Source organism: Ranitomeya imitator, chromosome 3, assembly GCF_032444005.1.
Source record: "Ranitomeya imitator isolate aRanImi1 chromosome 3, aRanImi1.pri, whole genome shotgun sequence".
Classification (NCBI taxonomy): Eukaryota; Metazoa; Chordata; class Amphibia; order Anura; family Dendrobatidae; genus Ranitomeya; species Ranitomeya imitator.
This window is the reverse complement of record NC_091284.1, coordinates 776177200-776203944: the sequence shown is the minus strand read 5'-3', so window position 1 is coordinate 776203944 and position 26745 is coordinate 776177200. Positions and strand designations below refer to the sequence as shown.

The 26745-nt window shown below is 46.0% G+C and overlaps 1 protein-coding gene across 1 annotated transcript in view; it reads right to left on the bottom strand.

The window, feature by feature from the left end:
• ZMYM2 (zinc finger MYM-type containing 2) overlaps positions 1-26745 on the bottom strand; it is a 122427-nt gene that overhangs the window by 13826 nt on the left and 81856 nt on the right. The window contains exons 6-17 of the mRNA XM_069759095.1: positions 22370-22559; positions 21701-21813; positions 20413-20523; positions 19378-19528; positions 19075-19247; positions 18761-18926; positions 18045-18079; positions 17813-17942; positions 17328-17449; positions 16169-17180; positions 15969-16082; positions 261-355 (exon numbers count right to left, since the gene is read on the bottom strand). Of these exons, the coding sequence (XP_069615196.1) occupies positions 261-355; positions 15969-16082; positions 16169-17180; positions 17328-17449; positions 17813-17942; positions 18045-18079; positions 18761-18926; positions 19075-19247; positions 19378-19528; positions 20413-20523; positions 21701-21813; positions 22370-22559 (2412 nt within the window). The remainder of the gene's footprint in view (positions 1-260; positions 356-15968; positions 16083-16168; positions 17181-17327; positions 17450-17812; positions 17943-18044; positions 18080-18760; positions 18927-19074; positions 19248-19377; positions 19529-20412; positions 20524-21700; positions 21814-22369; positions 22560-26745) is intronic.

Below are 26745 nucleotides of genomic sequence, written 5' to 3'. Positions count from 1 at the left end.
GTCTATAACATCTTAAGTCCATGAGGCTGTACTTAAACAGGACGTATAAGCCTAGAATTAAGCCTAATAACCCATGCGGAAAATTGCAAGATTGTTTAAATTTATATATTTTTATAGTTTGCAATATGAAAAAAAAAAAAAAAAAAAAAGAACTTAAGGAATTTGTTGATCTTTTGTTTTTATCCAAACTTTATTTTTTTTTTTTTTTAGAGAAACAAACATTAATTTTTAGGTCACCACCTCATTTTGTTTTTTATTACCTTTTTCAATGGTTTAGGCTTGGGCTGATCTTCATACGCCTCTTCAAATACAGGAGGCAAAAGAAACTCGCTTTCTGTGTCAAATTCCTCAGCAGCTTAAAAAAAATAATAATTAACTTGTACCTGATCTCTAAAAAAAAATTTTTAATTATAAAAGATATATACCTGCAAAAAAAGTCATTTCTATGAAGTCAGACTGAGGGACGGATGGGACAGAACAAAGGTTGTGGAGGGTACAGTTGCATCTGTCCTATAAGACCAGAGTTTTCCTTCCTGACCCCAAGTGTCAATCGGCAGGATCAACGTTTAGAACAAGAACACATGTATATAAATAGGTTATTCTTTTCCAGATAAGCATCTGCTCCTTATTCTAAGCCATTGACTAATCCCACAGCTCCAGAGGTAGACTACTCCACAGATTAAGAGTTCTCATAGTAAAGGAGACCTGTTTCCTCTGGAGATTTAAACTGGTATTCCCATCTCCAAGATCCTATCCCAATATGTAGTAGGAGTAGAAATAATAGCGAATATCTCCAATTATAAACCTAGCATAGTTCTTCTAATTTGCCAAATTGCTTTCCTCATCTACAGGGTATTGCACTAGATTAGGTATCCATGGTTATGACCACTAACAACTGTCATTATGAGTGGTCGTAACCATGGATACCTAAGCTAGTGCAATGCCCTGAACATGGGATAAGTGACATAATAAATCAGTAGAATTATACTTAATTTCTAATTGTTGGAATTTCCTAATAATATTATTACAACAGCTACATATTTGGATATGATATTGGAGATACCACCTTAACTTTTTTTCCCCCAGATGAGGGAGTGACCTTGGTTTTATATAATAAAGCCTGACCATACCTTTTGTTTGTGCCACTTGTACAAGTTAATCATGTCCTCCCTTAGATGTTTCATTCCCCTTATCAGCTTTGTGGTTCTTTATACTTTTTTTTTTTTAAGTTTTTTTTTTTACTCCAAGGAGTTCTGTGTATGAACTTATGCCTAGAACTGAACACCATATTCCTGATGAGGAGGCACTAACTGTCCTTAAGTGGAGGTATCACGTCCCTGTCCTGCGAGTTCATGCCTCTTTTCATACGAGACAATATCCTACTAGCTTTATAACCTGCTGCTTAGACGTTTCTTGTTCTTAGTCTATGATCTAGAATGACACCCAGATCCTTTTCTGCAAGTGACTCTCCTAGATTTATTCCACCTGGTATATGCAATGCTATTCAAATGTTTTAGGCTGGTATGGAAAAAAATGATGCCAAGATTGCTTACATGAAAAAAAAAAAACAAAACAATAATACGTAGATACAAAACATAACTTTTAAGGTTTACTCTAAAAAGGGACAAACAACATATACAAACACCACACTAGAGATTGCACACTACGTTCACCCGATGGATAAACCCTTAACTGAAAGCCTGCATGCGGAGGCTGGCACAATATACACTGCCTATAGGGTGCCAACCTCCGCTGTACAGGCAGGGTTCAGCGTAGGTACAGATCAGAGGGGTATGCTTATCTCAGATTTTTTTATTGCATCTTTGTGAATCAGGCATGGCGATTCACTTCTTTCACTGACCTGATATATGCCTGCATTGCTTTCTTTCAGACCTTCACTATGAAGTACTGTCCTCAAATGTTATGGATGTGTATAATCTATTACTTGTCAATAGGGCATAATAGGGCAGCAGGGTCAGCCATCGTTGAGCGGGGGTGCCATTCTCGTATAGGCTGTGTATAGGGTGCCAACCTCCGCAGGCAGGCATTCACCTTCAGGGTTTATCCATAGGGTGAACGTAGTGTGCACTTTTTATTGTGGGGTTTGTAAATGTTGTTTGTCCTTTTTTTTTTTTTTTTTTTTTTTTTTTTTTTTAAAGTAAACATTAGAAGTTATATTTCATATCTATGTATTATTGGGTTTGTTTTTCATGCTAGCCTACATTAATATAAGGAACTATATTAATATAAGGAACTATATTTCCTTATATCCTAAGGAAGGATATAATGGAACTAGAGAGAGTACAAAGGAGGGCAACAAAATTAATAAAGGGGATGGGAGAACTACAATACCCAGATAGATTAGCGAAATTAGGATTATTTAGTCTAGAAAAAAGACGACTGAGGGGCGATCTAATAACCATGTATAAGTATATAAGGGGACAATACAAATATCTCGCTGAGGATCTGTTTATACCAAGGAAGGTGACGGGCACAAGGGGGCATTCTTTGCGTCTGGAGGAGAGAAGGTTTTTCCACCAACATAGAAGAGGATTCTTTACTGTTAGGGCAGTGAGAATCTGGAATTGCTTGCCTGAGGAGGTGGTGATGGCGAACTCAGTCGAGGGGTTCAAGAGAGGCCTGGATGTCTTCCTGGAGCAGAACAATATTGTATCATACAATTATTAGGTTCTGTAGAAGGACGTAGATCTGGGGATTTATTATGATGGAATATAGGCTGAACTGGATGGACAAATGTCTTTTTTCGGCCTTACTAACTATGTTACTATGTTACTATGTAATTTACCCCTTTCACAAATGGATTTGTTTGGTTCAAGTAAGATTGCTTCCAAAACTGTGTGTTAATATAGGGATTTTTGTGTACTCACCGTAAATCCTTTTCTCCGAGCCAATCATTGGGGGACACAGGACCATGGGTGTTATGCTGCTGCCACTAGGAGGACACTAAGTTAACACGAAGAATAGCTCCTCCCCTGCAGTATACACCCTCCTGCTGGCTCTAAGTGAACCAGTTCGGTAACAAAGCAGTAGGAGCTTAACATTTAACAAGAATGAACTATGTCAAAACTAAAGCCAATAGGCTAACAGGGGGGGTGCTGTGTGTCCCCCAATGATTGGCTCAGAGAAAAGGATTTTACGGTGAGTACACAAAAATCGCTATTTCTCCTACGCCTCATTGGACACAGGACCATGGGACGTCCTAAAGCAATCCCTGGGAGGGAAACAATCTACTGCAATTGCTCCTTGTACCCACAAGTTACAGATGCGGCACTGCCGCTTGCAAAATTCGTCTGTCGACAGACGCATCTGCCGAGGCCTGAGAATGGACATGGTAATGTTTTGTAAACGTATTCAGACTGGACCAGGTCGCAGCTCTGCAGACTTGTGCTGCCGATGCTTGGTGCCGGATGGCCCAAGACGCACCCACTGACCGAGTAGAATGAGCCTTAATCCCTGCTGGGACGGAGTGACCTCTGACTCGGTAGGACTCCTTGATAGAAGCGGCTAGACCTTTCCCTGGCCCTTCCGGTAGGACAAACAGGGCATCTGACCTGCGGAAAGATGCCGTCCTCGAGACAGCTCTTAGGAGATACCTCACCAAGTCCAGTGTGTGAAGAGCCTTCTCGGTGCGATGTACTGGCGTCGGGCAAAGGGAAGGCAAGACGATCTCCTCATTGAGGTGGAAAGATGAGACAACCTTTGGTATAAAAGACGGGGATGTTCTCAAAACCACCTTATCCTGATGAAAAATTAGGAAAGGAACTTGACAAGACAAAGCCGCCAGCTCTGAGACTCGTCGGATGGACGAGACCGCAACCAGGAAGGCAACTTTCCATGACAGGAAAGACAGGGAAACGTCCTGCAGAGGTTCAAAAGGAGCCTCCTGCAAGACTCCGAGGACCAAATTAAGGTCCCATGGTTTCAACGGCATCTTATAGGGCGGCACCACATGGGAGACTCCCTGAATGAACGTCTTTACCTGTAATCTGTTGGCAATTTTACATTGGAACAGGACTGACAAGGCTGAAATCTGCCCATTGAGGGAACTAAGGGCGAGACCTAAGTCCAAACCCGACTAAAGGAATTCGAGGATGGAAGGTATGGAAAATTCAAGAGGAGAGCGTCCTCGGTCCTTACACCATGAGATCTTCCAAATGCGATGATATATACGCAGACGTAGGCTTTCAAGCATTGATCATGGTAGAAATGACTTTCTGAGAGAAGCCTGCCTGTGTCAGCACCCAGGACTCAACGGCCATGCCGTCAAATACAGGGCCTCGGAGTTCTGGTGGTAAATGGGGCCCTGGGACAACAGGTCTGTGCGATTCGGTAATCGCCAAGGGACATCAGCGACTAGTTGAACTATTTCGGCATACCAGGCCCTGTGCGGCCAATCTGGCGCAATCAGAATTACTGGTATTCCCTCCGCTCTGATCTTCTTGATGACTCTCGGCAGCAAGGGAAGCGGGGGAAATATGTACGGAAGCTGGAACTGATGCCACGAGTGCATCTGCCCCGATGGCTGCTGGATCGTGGTACCGCGCTATGAAGTTGGGAACCTTGGAATTTAGCTGTGAGGCCATCAGATCCACATCCGGGGTTCCCCAACGACAGCAGATCTGGTGGAAGATCTCCGGATGGAGAGACCACTCTCCGGAGTCGAGACCTTGACGGCTGAGGAAATCTGCCCCCCAATTTTCCACTCCCTGGATGTGAACTGCTGATATCATTGAGCGGTTTTCCTCGGCCCAACGAAGAATGTGGCCTACCTCGGACATGGCTGCCTTGCTGCGTGCTCCCCCCAGCCGGTTGATGTATGTCACTGCCGTGGCATTGTCGGACTGAATCCTGATGGGACAACCCACCAGGAAGGGATGGAATTGAAGAAGAGCCAACCAGACAGCCCGTATTTCCAGGTGCGGAAAGAGGAGCCTTTGATGAGGATATCGTCTAGATACGATAACACCACCACACCTCGGGAACGAAGGATGGCCACGGCGGCCGCCATGACCTTGGTGAATACCCTGGGAGCGGTGGCGAGGCCGAAGGGCAGAGCAGCAAATTGAAAGTGATCTTCCTGAACTGTGAAGCGAAGAAACCTTTGGTGAGAAGGTAAAATGGGAATGTGGAGGTACGCGTCCTGGATGTCTATAGACGCCAGGGAACTCGCCTTTTTCCATAGAGGCGATGACAGATTCCATCCGGAACCGTCACACCCTGATGAACTTGTTCAGCAATTTTAGGTCCAGTATGGGCCGTACTGTACCGTCCTTCTTTGGAACAATGAACATGTTTGAATAAAAACCTTGAAACCGTTCGCTTTGAGGGATCGGGATAATAACCTTGTCTTCCTTTAGAGAGCTTATGGCCTGGAAGAACTCGGATGTCTTTGCCCTGGGAGTGGAAGACCGGAAGAAGCGATTTGGTGCAAGAGTGTAGAATTCTATCTTGTATCCGGAGGACACTAGGTCGCGGACCCATTCGTCGTGAACAACCGAGAGCCACGTGTCGCTGAAGGAAAGGAGACCTACTTTGAGGGCGTCCTCCGGATACTGCGGGGAGTCATTGTGTGGGAGACCTGCCCGGTCTGGACCCTCTGAACCCTGACTGCCTAGGCCTGCCTCTCCAAAAAGGGGAAGGCTTGTAAGAGGTCTGAGGACCTCTGTCCCTACGTTGTGCCCGGCCAGGTCCGGAAGATGTGGAAGCAAAGGACAAATTTGATTTGAACCGAAAAAAAATCGGGACCGAGCCTGGTGTTGCTGGTTCCGAAAAGGTCTCTGTTGTGGAAGAAGTTTACTCTTCCCTCCAGTGGCGTCAGAAATTGATTGGTCGAGTTTTTCGCCAAAGAGGTGACCACTCTGATATGGAAGAGAAGTCAATGACTTTTTGGAAGAAGAATCCGCACGCCAGTCCCTGAGCCATAAGGACCTCCGGATGGTGATGGCGTTTGCTGCTGTTTGCGAAGCACAGTTAGCAGCGTCCAGGGACGCAGTAACTACAAAATTTCCAGCTCTGGCTATCTGAGTAGCGAGGTCTGCTATCTCAGGGGGAGATCAGTAACCAGCACCGCTGTAGACAAGACCTCAGCCCAGTGGGTCATAGCCTTAGCCACCCACGTAGCAGCAAAACATGGGGAGAGTGCGGCTGCTGAGGCTTCAATGGCTGAACGCGCCATATTGTCGATCTGACGATCGGTTGGGGTTTTAATGTGGGCAGCACGGTGGCGCAGTGGTTAGCACAGCAGCCTTGCAGCGCTGGAGTCCTGGGTTCTAATCCCACCTTGGACAACATCTGCAAAGAGTTTGTATGTTCTCTCCGTGTTTGCGTGGGTTTCCTCCGGGCACTCCGGTTTCCTCCCACATTCCAAAGACATACTGATAGGGAATTTAGATTGTGAGCCCCATCTGGGACAGCGATGATAATGTGTGCAAACTGTAAAGCGCTGCGGAATATGTTAGCGCTATATAAAAATAAAGATTATTATTATAGAGGTGCCCTCCGAAGAGGATAAAATAGATTTAGTAGCCAGGCGCGATACCGGAGGATCTACCGGGGGAGATTGAGACCAATCTTTTCTTAGATCCTGGGCAAAGGGATATTTTTATTCCATGAGCTTCTGCCCTGTGAATCGTTTATTGGGACGGATCCTGTGAAATTCAACGATTTCCTTAAATTTGCGATGAGTAGCGAATACTTTGTGAGCTCGCTTGGTCCTCTTAAAGGACACGGCATGATCAGTTTTAGATAAAGGTTCCTCCTCAAGTTTCAAAGCCTTATTCACGGACTCAGAGATAGTCTCCTGATCATGATGAAATTACTGATCTAGGGACCTGTCAGAATCGTCATCTGAAACAGGTTCTCTGCTAGTCCCGATAGAAGGGGAGCGAGAAACGGAGCTATCAAAACCCGAAACTCTGTGATGGTCTGGGGAAATGGCATGAGTCCTTTTTCTGGAAGGGCGAGAGCCCCTTGGCAAGGTACGACCCCTAGAGTACGAGGGGTTTGGAGGATCGGAAGCGTCGTCCGTAAGAGTGCCCTGGTTAGAGAAGGGGTCTCGGAACGATTCTAACGCTTTTGCCAGGGATGCCATACACCGGGTAAGGGAGGTAGCCCACTCAGGGGGACCAGGCTCACTAGGTTCGGTACCAGTAACAGGTGGTTCCTGAACAGTCACCGGTTCACAAGCTGTGCACAATGCAGTATTGTGACCCCGGGGTAATGAGACCTTACAAGAGGTACATGCAGCGAAGAATACAGTGTGGGTTTTCCCAGACTTTGTGAGGCTTTGAATGAGACATAGTAGCCTTGAGGAGAGCGCTTACGAAGGGTTAAGCGATGTATCTGCAGCTTACTCAGGTCCTGTGTCTTGAGTCCCCAGGGGAGGTCCGCAATATATAGTCCTGAAGGCTGTAGATCGTATCCGGAGATTAGGCTGAAGCAGCACTGCAGGTATCAGCGCTGTGGGTGTCCCAAGATGGCCGCCGAGATCTTGTGAGAGCACTTCTCAGGGAACGAGAAGCGCTGGAAAAGATGGGAGGCAGTAATTGCTTGTGGGCGTGGCTAAGAACTCCAGCCTGTATGACGGGAAAAGCCAGGGACTAAATTGTGAAATTTGCGGTTGCGGCCAGCGGTGACGTGACCGCTATTAGTGCCCCTGAACCATGCTCCTTCTTAAAAAAAGCCCCGCTAGAGATGCGGACCTTCATACCCCGGGGACCAGGACCCCCCAGGGCCTCGGCCGCCGTACTGTACTCATGGTAGATGCGGTGGGCCGGTGCTCAATCCACCGTCGCCATAGTCAGGGAGGGGGTGAAGAGCTTCTGCCGCCTTGCGTCATCCGCTATATCAGTGGTGATGCAGAGGGGGGCTGCACGGACGCCATTCATAATATATCCGGCTATGCACCTGGCTCCAGGAGAGGTAAATGGAGGGCTACTCCATGTGGTCGCCTGCTATGGAGGGGGGAGATCGGAACGCGAAGGAACCGTCACCCGTAAAGTAAGCTCAGGGCTGGCATCCAATGTTGCAGGAAAGGATACGGGAGGGACGCTCCACGTACTTGCCTGTTGATGGTTCGGGGGAGATCAGAGCCTAGAAAGGGTCCGTCGCCCCCATTCACTCCGTTAAGTAAAAAATAGAATAAAAATAAAAACGGTGGGGTCTGAAACAGACCCAAGTGCCTCCTACAGACACTAAGCAAGAACTGGTTCACTTGGAGCCAGCAGGAGGGTGTATACTGCAGGGGAGGAGTTATTCTTTATGTGTTAACTTAGTGTCCTCCTAGTGGCAGCAGCATAACACCCATGGTCCTGTGTCCCCCAATGAGGCGTAGGAGAAACAATGCAAAGTGGATGAAAAGGAAAAATAAAAGTATCAATGCAGACGTGAACATATCTTAAGATTAAAAGCGACCTTTTCAGGTGCCGCAGACAATCTTTTACAATGTTGTGCACAGGGCTCCAATGGGCGGACACCAATGGCGCAGGGCAGAACCTGTTCACTTCATACAAATAGGTGGATGTCAGTCCTGTACTGTAAGGGTAACATTTTCACTTTAAGCTAACTGTGATTCTGTACACCTTGATGACAGCACTGCTGCTGCCTCGCTTCTGCCCGGATATAAATAATAATAATCTTTATATCTATACAGCGCTTACATATTCCGCAGCGCTTTACAGTTTGCACACATTATCATCTCTGTCCTCAATAGGGAATGTAGATTGTGAGCCCTATCAGTATGGTCTTTGGAGTGTGGGAGGAAACTGGAGAACCCGGAGGAAACCCACGCAAATGTGGTCCTTGGTGGGATTAGAACCCAGGACTGCAGTGCTGCAAGGCTACAGTGCTAACCACTGAGCCACGGTGCAGCTGAGATTATCAATAGCGCGCGCGTCACTGAAGTGGCAAATTAATCAAATTTAATTTATCGCCCAGCCTTAATTTCAGTAAATTTAGTGAGGATTTGGTCAGGATTAAGGGTGCCCTGAATGCTGAGAAAACAGGATTTTTGGTTGCTTACCGTAAAATCTGTTTCTTGGAGCCTCCATTGGGGGACACAGGAACCATGGGTGTATGCTGCTGCCACTAGGAGGCTGACACTATGCAAATAAAAAAGTTAGCTCCTCCTCTGCAGTATACACCCCACCGACTGGCATTATGCACTTCAGTTAGTGAGAAAGCAGTAGGAGAAAAATAACAAGGTTGAAAACCATAACCACAAACTTGAGAACTGTAAACATGAGGACAGTCATAGAACATAAACAGAAACTGAGAAACATTGGGAGGGTGCTGTGTCCCCCAATGGAGGCTCCAAGAAACAGATTTTACGGTAAGCAACCAAAAATCCTGTTTTCTTTATCGCCTCTCATTGGGGGACACAGGAACCATGGGACGTCCCAAAGCAGTCCCAAGGGCGGGAAAAAACGGACTTCCATCAGGTCAGAGGACTGACCACTGCCACCTGCAAGATCATTCTGTCTAGGCTGGCGTCCGCCGAAGCTTAGGTATGGACCTTGTCAAATTTGGCGAACGTGTGGATGGAATACCAGGTTGCCGGTTTGCAAAGCTCTAGGGCGGAGGCCCTGTGGTGGGTGCACTGCCCAGGAGGCGCTGACTGCCCGGGTAGAGTGAGCCTTGATCCCAGGAAGGGGCACTCTGTTCTTGACCCGGTAAGTCTCCAGAATTGCCGTTCTGATCCAGAGAGCAATAGTCGCCTTAGAAGCCGATTAGCCTCTGCGCGTGCCATCAGGAAAAGATGAAAAGAGAATCCGACTTCCAGAAAGTGGACGTTCTATCCAGGTAGATCCTCACTGCCCTGACGAGGTCCAGCTTGTTCAACGATCGCTCCAAGGGAGGAATCGGAGCTGGACAAAAGGAAGGTAGAACGATGTCCTCGTAGAGGTGAAAGGTGGAAACCACCTTAGGAAGGAAGGAAGGTGGAGGCCTGAGGACCACCTTGTCCTGGTGAATGACCAAGAACGGAGGACGTCAAGAGAGGGCCGCCAACTCGGAAACGCGGCGGATAGAAGTAAAGGCCACCTTCCAAGATAGAACTGACAGGACAGGGGAATCTCCCTGAGAGGCTCAAAGGGGGAAACCCTAGAACTTCCAGGACCAGGTTTAAATCCCATGAATCCACAGGGACCCTGTACGGAGGGACAGCGTGTGCTACTCCTTGAAGGAAGGTCTTAACCTATGGTCGGGAGGCTAAAGTCTTCTGAAAAAGCATGGAAAGCGCAGAGACCTGGCCCTTCAGGGAACTAAGAGCTAGGCCCGAATCCAGTCCTGCCTGAAGGAAGGCCAAGATGAAAGGCAGGGAAAAGGACATAGAAGAAATGCGGTTGGACTCGCACCAACGGAAGTAAGCCTTCCAGGTACGATAATAGGCCCTGGAAGACGAAGGCTTTCGAGCCTGAATCATGGTGTGAATCACCCGGTCCGAAAGGCCGGATGCTCTTAGAACTGCAGTCTCAACAGCCACGCCGTTAAACTGAGTGACTGAAAATTCGGGTGGCAGATCGGACCCAGAGACAGCAGATCAAGCCTGTCTGGAAGGCGTCAGGGAGCGTCCGCGAGAAGATTGACGAGCTCCGCGAACCAAGCTCTCCTGGGCCAATCCGGGGCGATCAGAATGACCGGCACCCCTTCCAGTAATGGAAGGGGTGGGAACAGGTAGGGCAGCACGAACTGTGACCAAGGAATGGTCAGAGCGTCGACGCCCACTGAAAGAGGATCGCGAGACCTGGAGACGAACTGCGGAACCTTCCTGTTCATTCGAGATGCCGTAAGGTCCACGTCCGGAGTCCCCCATCGAAGACAAATCTGATGGAAGACCTCCGGATGCAAGGACCATTCCCCTGCCGCGAGACCCTCACGGCTGAGGAAGTCGGTGGCCCAATTGTCCACGCCGGGGATATGCACCGCGGATATCACCGAAACCGTTGCCTCTGCCCAGAGGAGGATCTTGGATACCTCGGCCTAGGAACTCCGAGTCCCCCCTTGATGGTTGACATATGCTACGGCCGTGGCATTGTCCGTCTGGATTCAGATTGCAAGGCCCCTGAGAATCCTTTCCCAGTGACGAAGGGACAGAAAAATGGCCCGGAACTCGAGGACATTGATCGGCAACGTTGACTCCTGCGCCGACCAACGGCCCTGAACCATCAGGTGGCGAAACACCGCACCCCAGCCGAGCAGGCTGGCATCCGTCGTCACCACTTGCCAGTGAACTGGAAGGAAAGACCTGCCCTGGGAGACGAGAGGTGACGTGAGCCACCAGTTGAGAGACCGTTTGACTCGGGGAGAAAGTCGGATCGGGCGGTCCAGGGAGAAGACAGACCTGTCCCACTGAGACAGGATGGCTTGCCGAAGAGGTCGCGAGTGAAAGTGGGCGAAAGAAATCGCTTCCAATGTTGCTACCATCCTCCCCAAAACCTTCATGGCCGATCGGAAGGAGGGAGACCGAAGGCCCTGGAGCATGCGTATGTCCCGACGAAGGATGGATCTCTTGTCTTCGGGAAGAAAGACCTTGGTCTGACGAGTGTCGAAGAGCATGCCCAGAAAGATGATGCGCTGAGAAGGAATAAGGCAGGACTTCTTCCGGTTGACCAGCCACCCGAAGCGGGCTAGGGTGTCGAGAACGATGGACAGGCTTTGGCGGGCCTGAGAAAATGACAGAGCCTTGATGAGTATGTCATCGAGGTATGGAAACAGAACCAGGCCTCTGACCCTCAAGACTGCCAACAGCGCCGCCATGAGCTTCGTGTCAACTCTTGGGGCGGTTGCAAGACCGAAAGGCAGGGCGACAAACTGAAAATGTTCCTGAAGCACTGCAAAGCGCAGGTATCGGCGATGTCCCGGGAATATCGGAGGTAGGCGTCCTGAATATCTATGGAATACAGAAATTCTTGAGCCTCCATTGAAGCAATTACTGAACGAAGGAATTCCATCCTGAAGTGTCTCAGACGAACCCTCCTGTTCAGCAATTTGAGGTCCAGAATGGGGCGAACCTTGCAGTCTTTTTTCGGTACCACAAAAAGGTTTGAGTTGAAACCTGTGAACTGTTCTTTTTCTGGGACGGGAACGATTACCCCGGCTTTGAGAAGCGAAGCGATGGCTGCGAAGAAACCCGAAACTAGAGCGGGATCTCTCAGAGGTCGGGATTCGAAGAAACGATCTCGGGGTTGAGAGACAAACTATCTTGTATCCCCGGGATACAACTTCCCTGACCCATGCATCCTCCACTGCGGAGATCCACGCGTCCCTGAAGAGAAGACGGCCGCCCAACCTGGGAGGGGTGCTGGGGTCTTGCCGAGAGTCATGCCGAGGAGGCTTAGCCTGGGGGAGAAGAGAACTTATACCCCCGGTGGCGTCCTTAATGATTTGGTCCAGCTTGGACCCAAAGAGACAAGAGCCTTGGAAGGGCAGACTGGTAAGGAACTTTTTGGAAGATAAATCCGCCTGCCAGGCCTTGAGCCAAACGGTCCGGCGGATGGCAACAGCATCGCTGGACACCTGAGTTGCACAAGACGCGGCATCCAGAGAGGCGGAGACCAGATATTCACCAGCGTGGGAAATCTGGTTGGCAAGCTCCGCCAGTTGCACGGGAGGTGCCCCATCCAGGATATCTCGGCAAAGTTCTTTGGCCTATTTGGAAATGGATTTTGAAACCCAAAGGCTGGGCATAGAGCCGCGCAGCCGCTTCAAAGGCTGACTACGCAAAGGATTCTATAACTCTATCGTTAGAATCCTTCAGTGATGCTCCGCGGGACAGTGGAAGCACCGTGTTGGTGGACAGCCTGGAAACAGGGGGATCCACCGAGGGAGAGACCGTCCAATTGGCGGTAAGTTGAGGAGAAAAAGTATATAACACATCCAGGCGTTTTCCCCTCTGAAAACGTCTGGTCGGGTTCTCTCTCTCTCTCTGGACATGATTTCCTCGAATTCAGGATGAGGAGCAAAAAACTTGGAAGGTGGTTTAGCCCGTCTAAACGAAACCGCCTGATCTGCGGATTCCGTAGAGGGATCCTTGATGCCACAGGTCTGGTTTACAGCTCCAATGAGATTCTGGACCATATCTCTCATGGTGTCAATTTGGTTAGAATCCAGCTCCGAAATATCCTCCGAGGGCGCATCAGAGAACACCTTGCCTGACTCAGGGGAGAAGGATCAGGAGGACGAAGACCGCGTGGAGAGATGGAGCGAGAAGAGGACTCAGACCGTCGTTCCTGTCTGGACCTTTTGCGGCTTGTCATGGAGGGCTCGGACGGAGGCTCTTGCGACCCGCTGGCTACTGCGGGGGTCTGCAGAGATAATAGATCCAGCACGGAAACCAGAGTTTGAGACACCCGTGTTAGATTGGACACCGATTGTAACAGAGGAAGCCCAGCCTGGGATGGGGGTATCACTCTCGAGCGGACCGGCAGGGGAATCCTTGGCGGTGGGAACAATCGGGTTGCTGGAGGCCTGAGAGGGGAGAGGACTGACCTGAGGGAAAGGTCTGAAGAGAATGCCAGAGGGTAGGGGACAGTGGGAGCAGGGGGGGGGGTGTCAGTCTGCAGATGCAGAGCTACTCACGGCTGACGAAATACTAGACGGAAGACGCAGCCCTGGTCGTGGTCCCTCAGGGAAGGTTGGAAGGAACGCTTTTCCCCTCTGGATGTGCAGCAGTCCAGCCTGGTGAATCCGAACCCCCAGTAAGCCCCTGCAGCACACCGCTATCAGGGACGTGCGTCCCAGGAGTACAAAGATGGCGTCGGTGGGCGGAGCAACGCCTCGTGCCGAGGTGGGGATGTTCGGCGGGGAAAAAGCCCGCCCGAGTAAAGGGAAAGTGGGCGGAGCGGCATCGCCGGAAGTAGGCCCCGGGAAAAGCCGGGGCCTAAATTAGAGAAGCACCGCGGTGCAGGCGCTGCCCAGAATTAAAGGCGCGGCACACGGGAAGCGTTGCTGCCGGTGGGCGTAAAACCAGAAGTAGGCCCCGGGAAAAGCCGGGGCCTAAATTAGAAGCCGGCGACCACCGGAGAAGCACCGCGGTGCAGGCGCTGCCCGGAGTTAAAGGCGCGGCAGCCTGCCGCATATACGGGAAGCGCTGCTGCCGGTGGGCGTAACGCCGGAAGTAGGCCCCGGAAAAAGCCGGGGCCTAAATTAAGAGCCGGCGACCGGAGGAAAAGGCCGCGGTGCTGGCGCCAATTGGCTGGGAGGAGAGCGGCGCGGCAGCCTGCGAGGCCGCCGCATAGAAAGGGGGAGAGGAGGGGAGGGGGCGCTGCCGCAGGCTGATGTATCAGAGAAGACGGCCGCGCCGCAAGTAGTCCCCGGAGGAAGCCGGGGCCTGAATTAGGAAGAAAGGCGACCGCCGGGGGGCCGCGGTGGTGCTAGGTGCAGGAAAGGTAGCGCGGCTGGCAGAAAACCGCCGCGCCAGACAGGATCACCGCGCAGGGAATGGGGAAAAGTGCTGCGAGGACCCCTGCTGAATACTGGGACCCCTTTAGGGCACGCTGACCAGGCCAAAAAGGTGGCCTGGAAAACTGAAAACAAGGGACCCCCGGGAAGTATACTCACCTAAAATCATCCCACGCTGTCCGTTACTAACCTCAAACCTTGGGAAGGTATCAGACGTCCATGGGAGCTGGTGGTGGACGTCCTCGTCGCCTCCAACCGACAGGCTCTGGTGGGCGAGTGGGTGGGGGACAGAGCCAGGACTGGACTTCTAAGCACGCTTGTGTGCTAGGATCTTGGTCCTGGAGAGGGATCTATGAGGATACGGGGTGGCAGTACATGCCGTACTCATAGTCCGCCTTGTGGGAATACAGGTGTGACTGCTCACCCTGTATCCCATCCGGAAAAACCTGAAAAGAAACGACGCACATTGAGGTAGATAAGGGTCTAATGAAAGACCACCTCCTACTGACACGAAGCTAAACTGAAGTGCATAATGCCAGTCGGTGGGGTGTACACTGCAGAGGAGGAGCTAACTTTTTTATTTGCATAGTGTCAGCCTCCTAGTGGCAGCAGCATACACCCATGGCTCCTGTGTCCCCAAATGAGAGGCGATAAAGAAACACAGGGCAGATACTTATCCATCACGTAATGCCATCAGCGAAGCATTTGATTAACTCAAAATTTATTCTGCAAAAGGACAACAACCCCAAACATACACATCAACATCAAGTCTGTCTGGGATTGCATGAAGAGACAGAAGGATTTGCACAAGTGACAGCAGCAGAAGATCTGTGGCTTGTTCTCCAAGATGTTTGGAACAACCTAACTGCTGAGTTCTGAGCACCAGTGTACCTAGAAGATTGTTGCTTTGATGTAATTTTCAAGGAAAGAAAAGAGTGATCACTCCAAATATTGATTTTATTTAGATCTCTCTTTTGTTCATTAGTTCTGCATTTTGTTATTTGATAAAAATAAACTATTAACACTTCTATTTTTGGAAGCAATCTTACTTGGCAGAATTTTTTTCCAAGGTTATGTTCTAAATGAAGTAAAACTAGGAGGATCACTTGTAGAGAAGGATCTGGGTGTACTTGTAAATCAAGGACTTAGTGACAGCATGCAATGTCAATCAGCTGCGGTGACCAGCAGAATATTGTATTAAAAGATGCATGGGACAGAGAAGTAATAACACCATTACTAACTAGCATTAGTTTAGCCTCCTCAGTCCAGTACAGTTTGGTGTCTGCACATTAGTGCCCAGGTGAATAACGTTAGATTTAACCACAAATCTTGTCTATCAGGTGGATGCCCAAACACTCAGGTTTGTCCAAGTCAGCTTGCAACTTAAGACCATCGTCCGTAAAGAGCACTAAACAACCACGTAGCTTTGTGTCATTACAGAACTATGAAAACACAAAACATTTCGATCTGCTCAACAGACATGGATATTAGGACTCAGCACACCGAAATCATTATGACCTGTAGTATATGAAGATCAAATTGCACCTTACCCCTTGGGAAGTCTATTTCAAGATCAAGTTCTGGCTCATATGGCAAATCTGACAGGCCTGCTGGACTCTCTGCGGTGCAGTTTGTAGAATCATTTGCATTGAGACTATCTTCATCTAATAATAAAAAAATATAGAAATAAATAAAAAATATATACTACAGAAAAATTCACTATTTATGCAAAAAATGGCCCACATCATACCTGTGCCACATTCTAATTTATCTTCGGCAATTGTTGTTTCCAGCACATCAGATTCAATAGACGGCAAAGGGCTGTCAATCAACAGAAAATCCACTTTATTATTCTCCTCTTCCGCATCTTCCTTTACTACTATTTCTTCTTCTTTTACTTCATCATCTTCTATTTCTACTTCTTTTATTTCGTCTTCTTCTATTTCGTCTACTTCTTTTATTTCGTCTTCTTCTATTTCGTCTACTTCTTTTATTTCGTCTTCTATTTCGTCTACTTCTTTTATTTCGTCTTCTTCTAGTTCGTCTACTTCTTTTATTTCGTCTTCTTCTATTTCGTCTACTTCTTTTATTTCGTCTTCTTCTATTTCGTCTACTTCTTTTATTTCGTCTTCTTCTATTTCGTCTACTTCTTTTATTTCGTCTTCTTCTATTTCGTCTACTTCTTTTATTTCGTCTTCTTCTATTTCGTCTACTTCTTTTATTTCGTCTTCTTCTATTTCGTCTACTTCTTTTATTTCGTCTTCTTCTATTTCGTCTACTTCTTTTATTTCATCTTCTATTTCGTCTACTTCTTTTATTTCATCTTCTATTTCGTCTCCTTCTTTTATTTCATCTTCTATTTCGTCTACTTCTTTTATTTCACCTTCTACTTCTTTTATTTCGTCTTCTGTTATTTCTTCAACTTCTTTTATTTCATCTTCTGCAATTTCCTCTACTTCGTCTTCTATCAAGTCTTCTTCTTTTAATGAATTTGTCTCTGGTTTTTCTTCATCTTTAATTAGATTGTGCCAGATTGTGTCTTCTTGCTTAAATACTTTACAGTCCAGTCGGTGTTCATCCTTTATCTTCTTGTCCTCGGAAACATCTTCTATCAGTAATACGGAGTCATCTGTTTCTTCCCCTTTAAGGTCTTCAGACTTTAAATCATCTTCTATCTTTAATGCTACGTCTTTACTGCAAAGTTCTTCATGTAGTTCCTTTATTTTGTCCAAATCAGCCGGCACCAGAACCGGGACTGGGACCTATCATAAAAAAATATTTTTTTTAATAAATGAATTTAAGACTTTTTGATATGTGTGATAAGCTTCACCCCCATTCATAAATTACATCATAAAAAGATACATATTTATGATTGTAATTTGTGAACTATTCTGAGTCCATTCACTTACTGGTAAAGGTAATGGAGCAGGGGCTGGTACTTTTTGACTGTAGAGATTCATAGGCACCGGGATATATACAGGGACAGGAATAGGCACTGGAACATACTTTGTATTTGCATCCAATTCTTCTTCTAAAAAAAAAAAAAAAAAGTAAAAGGAAAAACTTTTAGTATGCTCTTCACACTACACAAGATCAAAGCCTTCAAATAAAAGTACCAAGTACTGGGAAGATCTAAACAATGAGGCAGAAACGTCACTGAGGTGCAGCAAGCACAGCAGGGAGCGATGTGCATCTTAGGCACGCTTAGGTACTAAATACTAGAGGCAGAAAATGCCGGCACACACCGTTACACGCGTCATTATGGTCTGCACACACAATAGCCAACAGCACATGGCTGACACTAGCTAGGTAGCATCACTAACTGCGGTTAGTGAAGTCATATAACAAGGTGAAACACTGTCTACTTGGCTTTAAAGGGATCAGATTACAATACCTGTCTGGCAAGACTTGGCCTGCATATGAGGTTTACAGTAGGTGGCCTTCGTCATAGACAACGGCTTGCACAGCACAGCCTTGTTCTTCATGTCTTTAGGTGCTGCTGGTGAGCAGGACGAATTTGAACCCTGAAAGAGAAAAATAGTTTTGATTATATTATAATATGTATATATAATATGTGCACCAAGTGACGCATACAATCTCTACACACAAAAAAGTGGCATATATACCGTAGGTCTTGGTCGTGAAGCTTGAGAACCTTGATCTATAAAGAAACATACAATAGTCAGAAATAATTCCAGAAAATGAGATATATCTAAACCTCATACATATATATTTTTTATTTCTGAGAGATTTGAAGAATATATATTATCGCTCTATACCTTCATCTAACCCAGTCATGGTTCACATTACAGCAAATATGCTATTGGTCACATGTAGACTAGTCTCACCAAGCTTCACTCATCAGAGAATAGAGTCTGGCTGACATGTGACTATAAATATGCAAATCGCATACATGCTGTAATGTGACCGCTCACCTGCAGCCGAGTGTGCATAATTCATGGTCATGATTCGGCTATCTGCAGTCACAAAGTGACAGCAGACTTTTCTTCTAAGACTGGGCAACCCCTTAAGGTGTACATGAGATGTGATAGGAAATGAATGAAGGCCCTCCAGTGAGAGCACACCACTGTCATGTATGGGTTCGGTTTTAGATTAGGTCAACTCAGCCTTTACGGTATTCATTCCATCGCAATTTTCAGCAATATTCGGAGTTGACCAAATCACTATTGAAACAATTTGTAGCAACGTATTAAGAGAAATCTGTCATCTACAAGATAGCTTATCTACCTCAGCTGCTTAAATATAGTAATAATCGCCAATATCACAACTATGTGTAGGAGCGGCAGACATAAACCAACATGTATCTAAAGAAGCAACCTACCAAAATACATATTTTCCGGGCCCTTCTGAGTGGTCATATTGGGCTCATTCTGCTGACTGTAGAAGCGCAGTAAGCAGTGCTGGTCACAGAAGTTTTTTATGGTTCCTCGCCACTGGACTTTCTCCTTGAGCGTCCCTTGAGTTCTACAGCAGTCACATCTCGCTGCCTGAAATATAGAAACAGATCATTTCATTCTTCTCTGGAAACCCAGGAAAAAAAATTGTTCAAGATATTTGCAATTACTTTTAAAACATTAGATAAGCTTCAACCATTAGGTTCCGAGCTCATTAGTACACCCCCTCAGCTCCTGTTACCTTGTAATACCAATCTTGAAACTTTTTACTGCAATCCTCAGTGCAGAAATCTCTTATCTTGCCGTCAAACTCCTTTGTTGCTCCTCTTCTGCACATCTGAAAGCAGTAGTTGCAGGTGACACATTTCAGTCCCAGCCGCTTTGCAAAATCCTGTTTATATAGCAGTTTACAACCTGTAAAGGAGCGACATCTTAATACACACAATTGCTTTTAAAATACCAATCATCTTACAAAAAACACCCCACAAAAGTACAAAATCTGATTTTCCCTCTTTCTCATTACACGTTTATAGCAGAAACAAACCTTCGCTGCAGAACGGCCTCTTGACGCCGGAGAATTTCATGGTGTCATGTAAGGTTTTCTCTTCCTGACAGTATTCACAGAAAGTAACGATGCAGTGCAGCTTTTTATAGTCTTCACAGCAGATTGAACTGCAGAACTGGTGAACTTTTTTCTGCAAAAAAATATAAATTGACAACACGGTAACATGTAGACAAAATACAATCATTACCAATTAACACCAAACTCTACTCCGCCAGATCTTGCTGACGACACCGAAGAATCCAGACAGCGTGTGGTGCACACACTGAAGAAGATTCAGAAGTCTGAAGTCAGACTTTCAGCAACAGACCGAACAATCCCTTTAAAGATATACATAGAAAGCTATTAATCCTATAAATAAATCTGCCTGTGTCCGCCCTTGGTTGACTGCATGATGACAGGGATCTTATGCAAGAATCATAGATGGGTCCTTTGCAATCATTTTTTACAATGCACCAGTTTGTGTGTCTGATCACAGCAGCTTGCTGCTTCGGAGGCAGTCGTGGCCTCGTGTGCCTGCACAGGTTGCACCAATGTTATGTCCATAGAAAAGAAAGTGGATTGGCACATACCGTCCCGTGCAACAAAATCCTTTATTGTGGCATCTTCATACCAACAGCAGGCAGATAAAACAGTGGAGCAAATACAGATGACGATCGTTTCATGCTTACATTGCGCTTCAAAAGGTCATCATGATGCGGTTGGTATGATGATGCCACAATAAAGGATTTTGTTGCACGGGACGGTATGTGCCAATCCGCATTCTTTTCTATGGACATACAGATTCTCTTTCTTTGGAAGTGGCACACGTTATTCCTGGAGTGTGTGCAGTTTCATTAAACCGAGATCCTGCTTCTCTCCCATGGTATGCACCAATGTTATCTCTGCTGCATTCAGCAGAACTAAATAAGCCAATTAAAATAACGAGAACTAACTTTATATATCTAAGAACAAAGTCCCGCTACTACACAAGAAACCCCTTCTCACTAAGCGATTTACATGTGACGAGTTACTTACCTCCCACTCCAGTGTTACTGGTTTAGAGGAAAACACATTTTTACAGTAATTGCATTTCAACTGAATGTCACTGACATGCTGGCCGTTAGTAGAAGACTGCATGGTGAGAGTCTAAAATAAAGGAAGTTAAAAAAATTAGTTTTACACAAAATGTACTTTCTCTTAGAGGAGTAATCGGGTCTCACAATGTTCATTACAAGACACAACACCAGAATTTTATCATAAGACAGTGATGCAAAGGTGGCCTATGTCTGCAGAAATCTCGCCTAGCAAAAGGAACAAGAAGCACCATAAGGGTATGTGCACACGATGCAGATTTAGTGCAGAACTGCAGCAGATTTTTCTGCTGCAGAACTGCACTGTGATTTACAGTACAATGTAAATCAATGTGAAAAAAAAAAGCTGTGCACATGGTGCAGAAAAATCTGCGCAGAAACGCTGCAGATTTCAAAGAAGTGCATGTCACTTCTTTTGTGCAGTTCTGCAGCGTTTCCGCACACCTCCATTATAGAAATCCACAGTGGTAAAATCTGCACACAAAAAACGCACAAAAAACGCACCTGCGGATTATGCCAGGAGATGCAGATTTAGTGCAGAAAATTCTGCACCACATTTCCTACATGTGCACATAGCCTAAATCTGGGGCATTTCCTTCCAGTGCTCTGGATTTATGGCACCTGCTTGTCATTACCATATCACCGATTAGGACTGCGCCCCCTGCTGGTAAATGTACAGATTGCAGGAAGTCTTGGCCCGCATGTAGAATATCTATCGATCTATCTATATTCGTCACGGCCCAGTATGTATAGTAAGAAGATACGACCGGAAACTATACCGGTCAATAACCTGCAATGGCGTCGGGACAGCCCGAGGCAGCGGTGGACTAGTCAGGTTTCTCCCTATAGTCCTCAGCAGGATCTTTGAACTATGTTTTCTCTAAAATGCCAGAGTGTTTCAGAGAAAAATATACCTGACTGCCATTGTGTAGCCAGGCACTGATTCGTGCTGACTGCGGTTTGGGCGGCATGTATTACCCTGCAGGTTCCTTTAATCTGCTGCTCATTTCACCATGTTTGATTTAATTATTTAAAAATAAATTAAAAACACACCTAAAACATATGAGTAAAGAACTAAATTTAAGAATTACCAACATTATTTTTTGTTGTCCTTCCCATAAAAGTAGTAACGAGATTTTAAACTTATCAGTCTGCACACTGGGGATAAGTGTCGATGGCATAAACACTAATTTGCAAACTACGTAAATAATAAATAAAATATTTCGACAAACCTGGAACTTAGCGACACATCCAGAGCTACAGAAGTTGTACAGTTTTCCATCAGGCATTGTGGCTTGATACTGAGGTAAGGAGTTTCTTTTACAAAAATGACAGATTATTCCTGCTACAAATTGACAAGAAAAATGACAAAATTAAAAAAGTTTTGTTTTCTTTTTAAAAAAGTTAGGTTTCAAATAAAAAAAATAAATAAAAAAAAACAGTGTTGCAGATTAAAATTGCCAGCATTTACATTAAAATGTTATGGGATGTGCACTTGTTCAAGTATTTGCGGCAGAAAAATCTGCAAATAGAGTGTTGACGGGAAAAACACTAAAATATGAGCATTTTTCTCATTCATTTGGGTGAAAAAGAGCTGGAAAAACGCTGAAAGAATCGACAAGCTGCAGATATGAAATTGCTTCAAATCTGCAAGGAAAAACAAGCAGCGTGTGCATGCGATTTCGGAAAGCTCATTCACTTTGCTGGTACTGTAAAATGTTGCGTTTTTTATATTCCGGGAAAACGCAAAAAGAAAGCAATGTGTGAATATACCCTAAAAGAGGAGGAAAAAACCCCACCAAAATAGTGCGTCACGGCACATTAAATAACACTTTGCTACTTTGAAATCTGATTGAAAGACTTTAAATCACTGTAACTTCAGTTCGGCGTGACAAACTTACGATGAGGAGGAATGATACTCTGAATCGGCGGGGGCGGCGGAGGGGGCTTTGCATATTTTGCTTTGTGGGAATTCATACACGTCGTTGAGCAGTACGGCTCCATGTGTCCGTTTGATCCAATGCACTGAGTCATGTCGAAAATTCTGCATTGAGCTTTGCATCCGGTGCAGCTGGTTAGTTTTCCATGTTTCTAAATTTTCAAAAAGTAAATAAAAGACAAAAAAAAAAAAAGTTATCAGTAGCAAAAAATTACATAAAGTTTTTTTTTTTTACTGACAAGGCAACTCCTTAAACTTTTACTACAGCCATGCTCTGAGCCTCTACTGTCCACATGGGTCCAAAAGAAGGGGGCTGTATCTTAGGTTGGAAGGAAAGGACTTCTGGAAAAATCAACTATAATTAACAAGTTAAAGAGGTAAAGAAATAGGCAAGACGTGAGTCATCAGCTGAGAGGGTGCGGTATAAAACCAGGGCTGTGGAGTCGGAGTCCATTTGGGTGGAGTCGGAGTCATGGGAATTGAGAAGTCGGGAGTCGGAGGTTTGGCTTACAGACTACACAGCCCTGGCAGAGCTGTGGCGCCGGAGTCGTGGAGTCGGAGCCCATTTTGGTGAAGTCGGAGTCGGTGTCGGTGTCATGGGAATTGAGAAGTTGGGAGTCGGAGGTTTGGCTTACAGACTACACAGCCCTGGCAGAGCTGTGCCCTGGCAGAGCTGTGGCGCCGGAGTCGTGGAGTCGGAGCCCATTTTGGTGAAGTCGGAGTCGGTGTCATGGGAATTGAGAAGTTGGGAGTCGGAGGTTTGGCTTACAGACTACACAGCCCTGGCAGAGCTGTGCCCTGGCAGAGCTGTGGCGCCGGAGTCGTGGAGTCGGAGCCCATTTTGGTGAAGTCGGAGTCATGGGAATTGAGAAGTCGGGAGTCGGAGGTTTGGCCCTGGCAGAGCGGTGGCGTCGGAGTTGGAGCCCATTTTGGTGAAGTTGGAGTTGGTGTCATGGAAATTGAGTAGTCAGAGTTTGGCTTACCGACTCCACAGCCCTGGGTATAACAGAATATTAAGACTAGAAGTCCCTCACACTCATTTACAATACTGATTGAGTATGTAGTTTGTGGGACAAGAAAAAAAGGAATACAGGGATAGGACACTGTGGAAGTCACTAGTGCAATGGGATTTTATGTAGCATCATTTGCTTTCAGCCCCTGACTGAACTCGTGTATAGGTCTGATAGGCTATGATTGTTTGATCAATGATATTTTTTTTTTTACATTTTTACATACACATACCTTTCACATTCTTCTCTAGCAAAAGTGTTGCCAGCGATAGTGACTTCTATATATAAACTATTGGGGATGATCTGGAGAGCCGACTGGCGGAAATCTCGTATGTAACCATTCAAAAAACAATAAAATTCTTAACCCAACTGCACAGTGTGTTTGAGTTGTTCCTGGAGCGTATTTTAACGTTCCCTTTGCCACAGACACTTTCACTGTATAGGACAAGTTCGTATGGCGGTGGGATGCCCATCCAGCCTGTGGTCACTGTCCGGTGTATACCGCCTGAGTGTATAGATGCCCAACAGAGGCCACACAAGGTGCACCTATACTTAGGAGAACGTAAACCCTACTAATGAAAAATGTGCAATTTGTTTTTTCCGGATTTTTTTTTTTTTTTATTGTTCCCTCAAAAGTTGCCTATGGGCAGATTTACAAACTAAGGACAAAATGTAAAATGTACCACCCATAAGCTGCAGATTAAAACACCACTGCACTAATGCCCATCACTGCTTATCCACAAGGGTGCAGAGTGATATGTAGGGTCTATGTCCGAAAAAGTGCGGAAAGGTAAATCGCTAGCCAGTAACCCAAAACCTCCAAGCACATGGATTTATTATGGTTCTTGTGGACATAACTACAGTAGACCTTTCTTCTGGTTTTGGAGACCAGCAGATCGTTGAGGCAGGTGATCCTTACAAGGAAAGAAAAGAAATAAAAGACTGAAGTCCTCCAGAGCCGGGGATTCCATGGATATAGCCGCCAGATTAGAAGGGACTTTCTACAATATAAATTCTTTACCCTGTTGGTTGTGAGTATAGCAGGGTTGTTTCTCACTTTACAGGGGTGGCGGGTTTCATCGAATACTGATGTAAATAATTAGGGCTTTGTGACTACAGAAAGGTCTTTTGACCGAAACGCGCATCGGGGTGACGGGCACGCCACAGTGATCCTGTTACCGCAATCTATTAAGGTACTAGTACTTGTTCATATTCTGGGGTGCCGTTTACTATGGATCACATACATCTATCATTGATATGTGTACTTGATATTTGTGACATGCTTGTCCTGGATACTGTAAACATCCATTTTTATTCCTTTTACCCTATTTGCCCTTCTCCCTGTTTTGATACTAAAACATTTATAACTGGTTATTTCTAATGGGCTTCATGACTGTATAAGAAGGATATGATGCCTGAAACCTGTACGAAACGATGCAGAAATGCATAATGGGGTAAGAGAGGGGACATGAGCAAACGTCACATTGTGGAGGTTTGGGGTATATACAACTGTGCCCATAAAGGACAACCATAGGCAGACTATAAGCAATTAAGGCTACTTTCACACTAGCGTTTTTTAAAATCCGTCACAATGCGTCGTTTTACAGAAAACACGCATCCTGCAAAAGTGCTTGCAGGATGCGTTTTTTCCCCATAGACTTCTACTGACGACGCATTTGCGACGGATTGGCACACTTCGCATCCGTCGTGCTTTGGCGGACCGTTGGGAGAAAAAAACCCTACATGTAACGTTTTTTTCTCCCGACGGACCGCTTTTTCCGACCGCGCATGCGCAGACGGAACTCCGCCCCCACCTTACAATGGGGCAGCGGATGCGCCGGAAAAATGCATCCGCTGCACCCATTGTGCAATGCAGCAAACGCTAGCGTCGGAATCTCTCCCCGATGCATTGCGACGGGGAGATTCCGACGCTAGTGTGAAAGAAGCCTAAGGCATTCATTTTAATTCACGGCTCTTATGACATCAGGAATTTCTAATTTATCTCTTAGCCATGAATCACGTGCTGTAAAATGAAGGGAGCTTACAGACAATGGAAAAGTCACCATCTCTGGCAACGTCTTAGGACATTTTGTGCAATCTACTTGATCGGGTTTAGGGGAAGTATGACAGTGATTAGCTATAAAATCATGGAATTATTGTGACTCGCTGGGACTTCAATACTTTCTTACAGGACAGTCACAAGCCAAAATCACAAAGTCCCCCGGAGCTGCGGCAATGCTGCAATCTTACTACACATCATTGGTGTCACCGTGGAGCTCTGGCCTAAAGGGTGGCATCAACTGGCTAAACCGAAGGAACCAAAACCTGTCTCTTGAGGCTCATAAATCCACAAATCATGTCAATATGTGCATTGTCAGGCATCTACAATGTCACTGTGGTCACTCTCCAAACACATCTCAGCACACAAATGTAGGCCCAACCCAGCTAGAGATCAGCGCTGAACTTACCTGATGGCTCGGCAATGTTTTCACAAAACGTCTAAACACTTGAGACTTTTTCAGCTTCGCAAATAAAATTGGTACCGACCACAGGGCTGGAAATATGCTTTATATATGGCTGTGCATCAACGAGATTCTTTTTCAATGCATTTCAGATTTTTGATATTTGCAATATTTTCTTTGGTCTCTACACATGCACCTAATGACATATTCACATATCAGTGAGTCCCGGTCCAAGATACAAGGACTATCCACAGGCCTCCGAGCAAAACCATGACAGTCTCGTAATGGGAGACCCCTAACTGGTCTGTGAATATGGCATTAGACGTTATCTGGTTCTGGAAGTTTAGTTTGTATCCCTCATTTAACTCTGTGCAGAGCTGCTGATTTGACAGTAACAAAATTTGATTAAATGTGAGAAAGATCTTTTTGCAGCTCTAAATCCTGCGCTGGTAAATAAATATGTCTTTTTGCCAAGAGAAATCAAAAATAGAGATTACACTTAGCAAAAAGGTATAATTATTAGTTTATGTGCCTGCGGCATACTGCCCGTAAAAGGTTTATCCAGGTTTGGCAGGAAAGTCTGCAGTTACTTTATGCACGGTGCAGGCAGGATTCTCTGATGCCTCGCTCAGTACACTTGTATTGAGCGAGACCGCGCACCTCTAGTTGGAATGTGGCTAGAAGCCCAAGCCCCCGGTACTGACAAGTTCTGACAGCGCGTGTCGGGAGGATTTACAAGTTTGCAGTCACATAGAATGACTTCAGACTTTTGTGCCAAACCCTTTAACATGTCTAACATTTAGAGAAGGGCATAAATATACAATTGGCTACAAAGCTCCACCTAGTGGTGGTGGCGGGTAATTTTT